Source organism: Geospiza fortis, unplaced genomic scaffold, assembly GCF_000277835.1.
Source record: "Geospiza fortis unplaced genomic scaffold, GeoFor_1.0 scaffold289, whole genome shotgun sequence".
In the NCBI taxonomy this organism is placed as follows: Eukaryota; Metazoa; Chordata; class Aves; order Passeriformes; family Thraupidae; genus Geospiza; species Geospiza fortis.
Window position 1 is genome coordinate 591140 of NW_005054478.1, and position 7409 is coordinate 598548.

Consider the following 7409-nt stretch of genomic DNA (forward strand, 5'->3'; position numbering starts at 1 on the left):
CCGGGCGGACCCCCGCCGCGTCCCGCCGCCGGCAGGCATGTGGTCCGTGCTGTGGGCGGCCGTGCGCTCCAAGGCCCCGTACGTCACCTTCCCGGTGGCCTTCGTGGTGGGGCTGGTGGGCGCCCAGCTGGAGTGGTTCCTGCGCGGAGACCCCCCGGCCACGGCCCAGGAGGAGAAGAGCATCTCGGAGCAGCGGGAGGACCGCAAGCTGCAGGAGATCGTGGGCGAGGACCTGACCAAGGTGGTGAGCCTGAAGGACAAGCTGGAGTTCGCTCCTCGGGCCGTGCTCAACAGGAACCGGCCCGAAAAGAGTTAATAAAGGGTGATTTGGGCAAAGGCTGTGCCCAGGAGCTGGGGACTCCCCTGACACCTGCACTGCTTCCACCAACCTCCCTCCTGCACCTGCTGCTCCTCACCGGAGGGTCAGGTTTGCCACCCCGTGGATTTGCTCAAGGTACCCAGAGCTCGGTGGCAGAGCGGGCAGGGAGCCGTGTGTGGAGATGCAGAGAGTCTGAAACGCCTCAGCTCTCGCCAGGCCTGGCTCCTGCACCACAAAACACTCTCGGCCTGGTTCCATCTGTGTCTCCTCAGGTTTGATTTCTTCCATGGTGTGAAAGTAGAAGTTTGGACCTGAGTGCCATGGGATGGGGTCAGGCTGACCGCCAGTGACAGGAAGAACTGCTGCCCTGCTTCCAGATCCCCTGTGGCTCTCGATGAAGCCCAACACAGCCCCGCGCCACAATGTACTACAGCAGCCATGGAGCTCTCTGGGGACCCCCTCCCTGCATCATCCCACCCAGAACGGTGACAGGGGGAGCTGAAAGTCTTGGTCCTGCTCCCTTGTGGTGCTCTGAGCATGGCGATGTGTTGGGAATGGGGAGATCTCTGCCCTCTGCACAATAAACTTCTGTCAGTTCTCGGGCCTCTGTGTCTCCTGCATCAGCACAGCCCCAGCCCTGTCTCAGAGCACGTCTCTGCTCCCAGTGTGTTCAAAAAGCAGCTGCTGCAGTGGGACAAATGCCATTGCTGTGCCTGGCTGGGCACTGGCACCAGGGTGGTGGGCAGGAAGGAGAAGGAGGCACCAAATTCCCAGCCTGTGCTGTGGCTGTGCCTCCCTCCCAGCTCCGCCAGCTGCGTCATCTGCTTCCGTTTGACCTCTTTATCTCGAGGAGAAGGGCTGTGCCAGCACAGGGTGGGCTCCCAGGGGACGGGGGTCCCACTGGGGCGCTGAGCAGGGACAGGCTGGCAGCAGGCACTGGCCGTGTCCCCTCCAGGCTCAGGCATTGCTGGCACAGCAGGGACAAACCGCAGCCAGAGCTGCCTGAGCAGGGCCAGGGCCGGGGTTATCGCTGCCTCCTGCCTTGTTTTTTCCCGTGGTGCCTGAGCAAGGCCCCGGCTCTGCCCCGGCCCGGCCTTCCCCTCGCGGGGACGATAAATCTGCCGTGCCGGTGCGAGCGCCGAGGTCAGCAGGCAGTCAGCGTTCACACCGCGCTGTGCTGTGCCCCGGGGCCGTTCCTGCCCCGCTGACAGCTTTACTGCCCTGCTCCCGGCTCTGTTTGCTGCCCGAGCTGCTGTCCTGGCCTGGACTGCTGCCCTCAGCTGGGCTCATGGCCCGTCACCACCGGGAACACTCTGACCTTTGCTGCGAGGGCAGCCGAGCCTCGGCAGGAGGTGCAGGAGGAGCCTGGGTGTGATTTAGAGCCTGTCCCAGCCCTGTGCCACTGCCACCTCCCGCCAGTGCCCACCACGTTGTCCCCCTGGCAGGCTGGCACTGTCCCCTGAAGTAGCCCCTTCCCCTTTGTCTCCTGCTTTCCCAGCCAGGCTGTGGGGTGACGGCTGTTCCCTATTGTGTGCTGCGGTGGGAATGGTCCTGTTCCTTCTCCCAGCTGGGACCAGCTCGGAAGCTGTCTGTGAAATGCCTTTGTTCACCCCGCGCCGGAGCGGCTCCCCCGGCTATTTACAGCCCATTGATCCCCTCGTTCCCAGGGCTGGGGCACAGTCGGCCTTTGGGGGGGCCTCGCTGCCCCATTTCCTGCCCCATGCAGTGTCTGTTGGGGAGGCTGCTCCAGCACAGCGCTGGAGGGATGCCCCGGGGAAGGACTGAGCCCTGATGGTGACAGCTTGGGCATTGATGGCACCTGGCCGGCAGCCCCTGCCCTGCTCCCATCCCTGCCTGTGGCACTTCAGCTGTTTTCCGTGTGTCTGGGGACTCCTGTCCGTCCATCCGCCGGCACTGCTGCAGCTCTGAGGATTCCCGCAGGCGCTGGGACAGGGGTGAAGCCGCCTCCCAGACTCGTTGCCTTTTCTCCTAAGCCTTCAGTGCTGTAAACCCGCCCTTCCTCCCATTGAATCCCAACAATGTGCCGCTTGGGAAGTGCCGGCGGGACAAGAATAGGAGCGGGCAGCTCTCAGGGCTAGGGCGAGCAGCCCTCACGAAGAGCCAGAGGAAGCTTTGCTGAATAAGCCATTATGGTAAAACCCTGCTCACAGCAAATGCTCGGTCTGGTGCAGGGGTTTGTGATCCAGCTGTTCCCAGCACAGCACAGCTGGGCACTGCTGGGGAAGTGCTGCCTGCAGTGAGCCTGTCCCCAGGCAAGGAGTCCCACACCTGGCCAGGAGGTCAGTGTTTGGTGTCAGAGCATCCTCCAGGCTTGTCCAGCTTCAGGAATGTCCCTGCATCCCTGACTGCACGGTGCCATGGATCAGGGGTTGAATCCAGCAGCCACAAGAGCTCCAGGTCCCAGCCCAGCCTGTGGTGGCTGTGCCCCGGGCTCCTAACTATCCTAGCTATCCTCTCAGCAGCCCTAGGAGGATGAATGGGACTCAACCAAACACAAATCCGAAAAATCCTAGCCTTTTCTTCCATCTCCCACCTAGGCTGAATAGCAATCATTATCATCTACAACCAGGTGGTCAGGCTGACTGCAGTGCTCTTGGCACAGCCTGAGGGCAGCTGCAGCTTCCCCATGGACCCTCTGTCCTGCCCAGGTCCTGCATTGCTCCTGGAATCCATCATGAACAGCTCATGAGAGGAGGAGAGGTGGTTTCCTCAGGCAGGATGCTGTGCCCCAGCTCACTGAGGGGACTGGGACAGCTGCTGTGTCGGGGGGACAGTGACATCCCCCTGGCCATCCGGCACACCTGGATGGCTGCTCTGGATGTCCGGTTAGATCAGAGCAGGGATGCTCCAGCTGGGGACGAGGTGACCCTGTGCTGGCACTGGGGTGTGTGACGGTGTTCACAGGGGTCTGAGGATGAGGGAAGAGACGAGGATCTGACTCTGTGTTTCAGAAGGCTTGATTTATTATTTTATTATATATATTATATTAAAACTATACTAAAAGAATAGAAGAAAGGATTTCATCAGACAGTTAGCTAAGAATAGAAAAAGAAAGAATGATAACAAAGGCTTGTGGTTCAGACAGAGAGTCCGAGCCAGCTGGGCTGTGATTGGCCATTCATTAGAAACAACCACATGAGACCAATCACAGATACACCTGTTGCATTCCACAGCAGCAGATAACCATTGTTTATGTTTTGTTCCTGAGGCCTCTCAGCTTTTCAGGAGGAAAAATCCTAAGGAAATGATTTTTCCTAAAAGATGTCCATGACAGGGGTGTCCCACGGCCATCTGGGCCCTTCCTGCAAGGCCTGGAGTGATGATGCTTTGGGAGGAGAGGAACAGGGTGGGAGCTGGGGCTGGCAGGGACTCACACTCTGCTGTCCCACCCTGGTGCAGTGCAGTGGCCCCAGGACACCCCCTGGACCTGCCCCAAGTGGGGTGACCCCGGGACACCCAGACCTTCGCACAGCCTGGTGTCCCCACAGCCCCGGGGCATGGCGGGTGCTCACCCCAGCTGTGCTGAGGAGCAAATAAAACATCCCTCAGCGTGTGTCCCACAGCCCCTGGGGACTTCTGCTCCCTCCCAGCCCAGGCTTTTCCCAGGCTCTGGATTTGCCCTTTTCCTGAGAGCAGCCAAGTCTTTCCCAGCCTCCACGTCTCGCTTCCTGCTATGGCTCCCTCCATGCTGCTCCTGGAGGCTCCTTCTGTGGCCAGAAAAGGCCCTGAAGTGCCGTGGGAGAGGAGCAGCTCTGCTCTACACCAAGTCACATCCCTCGAGCCATAGCTGGGGACAGCTACAGGGGAACATGTTCCCTTCCCATTCAGCTACAGGGAAACATGTTCCCTTCCCATTCCCTTCCCATCAATCCCCAACGAGGGGATCAATGGCTCTTCCTGCAGGTACAGCTCAGGCTTGATTCCCTCTCCCCAGCACTCCAGGAGCACTGTGGGTCCTTGTTTTTAGGCCACGTGGATCTTCCCATGCCACAAAAAGCCCCTGGCTCTGCAGGCAGCAGCCTCTGCTTGCCTGGTGTTGCCTCAGGATGATGGCCTGAGCTGCTGGCAGGGTTAGGAGCCATGCCAGGGTGGGCACAGGGTGCTGGGCACTGCAGTCCTGGTGCCTCCACACGAGGAAACGGCCGGGGGTGAGCGACAATGTCAGGATGCAGCTATTGAGTGCATTTCCTCCCTCCTGCAGTTCTCACACAGGGCTGCATTGTCTGCCATGCCCCTGCATGGAGGGACCCTAGTGGAGGGCTAAATATAACCCCAGGGAGGAAGGGAGCTCTGTGGGGTTTGCTTTTCCTTCACTGTACACCACTGGAAAGGATTATTCCTGGTTTGGGGTTGCCCCAATGGTGGGCACAGAGTGCTGGGGTCAGGGCTCTGTGCCTGGCCTGGGAGGATGATCCTGACTGCCCCCACTCCCCCTGAGGACACACCTGGGCAGTGACAGGGCCCTGTGGGCAAGTGTGGCCACGCTGTGGCCCTGCCTGGCACCCTCCTGCCCAGCTCTCTGCCCTTCTTCCCCCTCAGCTGTGATTCTGCTCCCACCTCGGCTCTTCCTGAGTGGGCCAGATTTAGACACTTGCTGTTTGCTGTATGCTGGGAAAGGTTAAAAATAAACTCCTTGGTGCTTGGCCAGCACCTCAGGCAGAGCCTTTCAGGCAGGACAGCCCTCTGTCCCAGGCATGGCAGAGCTGAGCAGGGTGCCTGGCACGGACTGGTCCTCACTGGGAGAAGGGCAGAAACCTCTCTGCAGAGGAGCCCCAGGGCTCCTGGGGACTGTGACTGGTGTTAGACCAATATCCCCAGCAGGAACTGGGGTTCTGGGGAGTGTGTGGTCCCTCCAGAACTGGCAGAGCTGCCTCAAAGTGTCTCCTAACTCTGGGGGTGCCCATGGGAGCCCCTCACTGTGCCAACATGGGGCTCAGCATCATCATCCAGGGCCGGGTGTTGGGGGAGCGAGTGCTGTTCCCACGAGGGACAGGAGGGAGCTGTTTACTCAGGAGGGAGTGTGGAGGTGTGAGAAAGGCCTGTCTGGCCACTGTCTGTCCCGGGCTGTGCCAAAGGGCTCAGCCTGGCCTCTTATCAGCTCCAGACTTTTATTTGCCTAAGGGCTGCCCGCCCACCTTCTGGGAGGCTGCTGCCAACCCCAGCCCCGCTGCTGCCCCCTCCCCAGCCCGACCCGCAGGTAAGCCCCTGCTTGTTGTTGTTGGCGGCACGTCCCGGCGGCAGGGGGGTCACTGCAGCTGCCCCGAGGCACTTTGTCACAACACGGGAACAATGGTGGGACATGGAGCTGTGTTTGTGCAGTGCCTGGGCACTGCACTATCCAGCCAAGGGGAGGAGGGGGGGTCTCGGCTGTCTTGTTTTCCACCTTGCAGGGTCGCTAGGAAAAGCGTGATGCTCCCCCCTGCCAACAAAAATAGGAGTACAGGAGAGGGGAGGTGACCCGGGGACACTGTGGTGATTAAACATGGCATGGCTGCTCTGTTCCCTTTCACTGCCTTTCCTCCTGACCCAGCACACCAGGCTGCTCCCCCCTGAGCTGCAGGGCTCTGCTGGTACCTGGGGAACACTGGGATGTGGCCCTTCCATTGTGCTGGGGTGGCCTGGCATGTCCTAACTGGGCAACACTGGGAGCAGGGCAGGGTCGTCCCACAGCAGATCTACCCCAGCATCCTCCAGGAGGGCACAGGGAAGAGCTGGGAGCTGGTGGTGTGCCCAGACCCCCACCCCAGGGGGTTTCACCCCCCTCATCGCCAGCAGGGAGGAAGCCAAGGGTGGGCTCGGCTCCCAGCCCAAGGGCAGCTCAGCTGGGTGCCTCCCTCCTCATTTCCTCCAGTGGCCGATGGCAGTGATACTGCCCCATATCACCCATATTTCATTTTCTCCAGGGTATTTTTAGCCTGTCCCACCCTCACTGGAGAGGCCCTCGACAGAGAGCAGGCTCTGCTCTGGCCTGGCTTGGCTGGGGAAACTAAAAAACAGCTCCAGTGCCTTTATCTGTGGCTCATTTCCACCTATTATGCAGCCACGAGCAGCTCCATGGCCTCTGCTGGGTTTATCTGCAGCAGAGGGAGAGGGGCTGAGCTCTGCTTTGGGCCACCACGAGCCTGGGACGTGACAGTTCTGTCAAAACCCTGAGTTAAGGCTGGCCTCAGGGGGACAGGAGGCCACAGCAGGGAGGGTTGTGCTTTCAGTGGGTGAGTGGCACCCACAGCACAACTGGGTGTTCACTTTCACCCCAGAGGACAGCATTTCCCCCTCCCTCAGCCCCAAACCCTCACCTGCCCTCCCAGAGGCAGCTGGAGGCTGCAGGAAGCACAGTCACACCTCCTTCACCTTTTCTCATTCATCCAACTTTATTCAACAAGATGCAACATGGAATCTGCCAGGGGAAGGGAAACAGTGCTGAGGGCAGTGCACACACCCCACCCTCTCACCTGGGTCACACAGGACCTGCAGCCCCTTGGTCACAGCAGGACAATCCCCTCTCACAGCATCAGTGGGCTGGGGAAGTCAGGGTGACAACAATTTGTCCTTCCAGCCCCCCCTCCCCCTCAGCAGGAGATGACTAGTGCAAAGTAATAAAAACCCCAAAACCCCCAAACTATCAGGTGCTGGGCTGATTCCTCCCTAAACCCCACGGGGCTCCAAGGCACATGGCCAGGCTGGACACGGTTCCCCAAAGTCCCTGCAAACTGCACCTTTAAGGCAGAAACTTCATGCTCAGCCCAGCAGGTTAAAAATAACTTAAAGGCACACATCCCATGGGAAAGAGCCCAGGGCTGGGAGGGGAGGAACTCACACTCCTGGGGCACCCACAGTGACCCAGGGATCTGCTGGTGACAACAGAGCTGGCTTAACCCCTCCGTGTCCCATGGGGAGGGGGCAGCTTGTGCAGCAAACCCTGGGCAGGTGCCAGAGCCACTGGAATGGGATGGGGCTGGTGGCCAGGATCGGTCAGTGCTGCCCAAGCCCAGCTGTTCCCAGCAGTTCCCGGCTCAGCCTGCTCCGTGTGGAGGCTGCAGACGAGCAGCTTCCCACGGCTGCACTCCCG

At 60.2% G+C, this 7409-nt stretch overlaps 1 protein-coding gene across 1 annotated transcript; it reads left to right on the plus strand.

Annotated features, from left to right (window-relative positions):
• Window positions 1-6: 6 nt before the first annotated feature.
• SMIM12 (small integral membrane protein 12) lies at window positions 7-922 on the plus strand. Its single transcript, XM_005428298.3, has 2 exons — window positions 7-454; window positions 592-922. The coding sequence occupies exon 1, from the start codon at window positions 38-40 to the stop codon at window positions 314-316; it is 279 nt and encodes a 92-aa protein (XP_005428355.1). The 5' UTR covers window positions 7-37; the 3' UTR covers window positions 317-454; window positions 592-922.
• The last annotated feature ends 6487 nt before the right edge of the window (window positions 923-7409 follow it).

Coding starts and splice junctions, on each gene's coding strand:
- SMIM12 (XM_005428298.3), top strand. CDS start 38: ATGTGGTCCGTGCTGTGGGCGGCCGTGCGCTCCAAGGCCCCGTACGTC.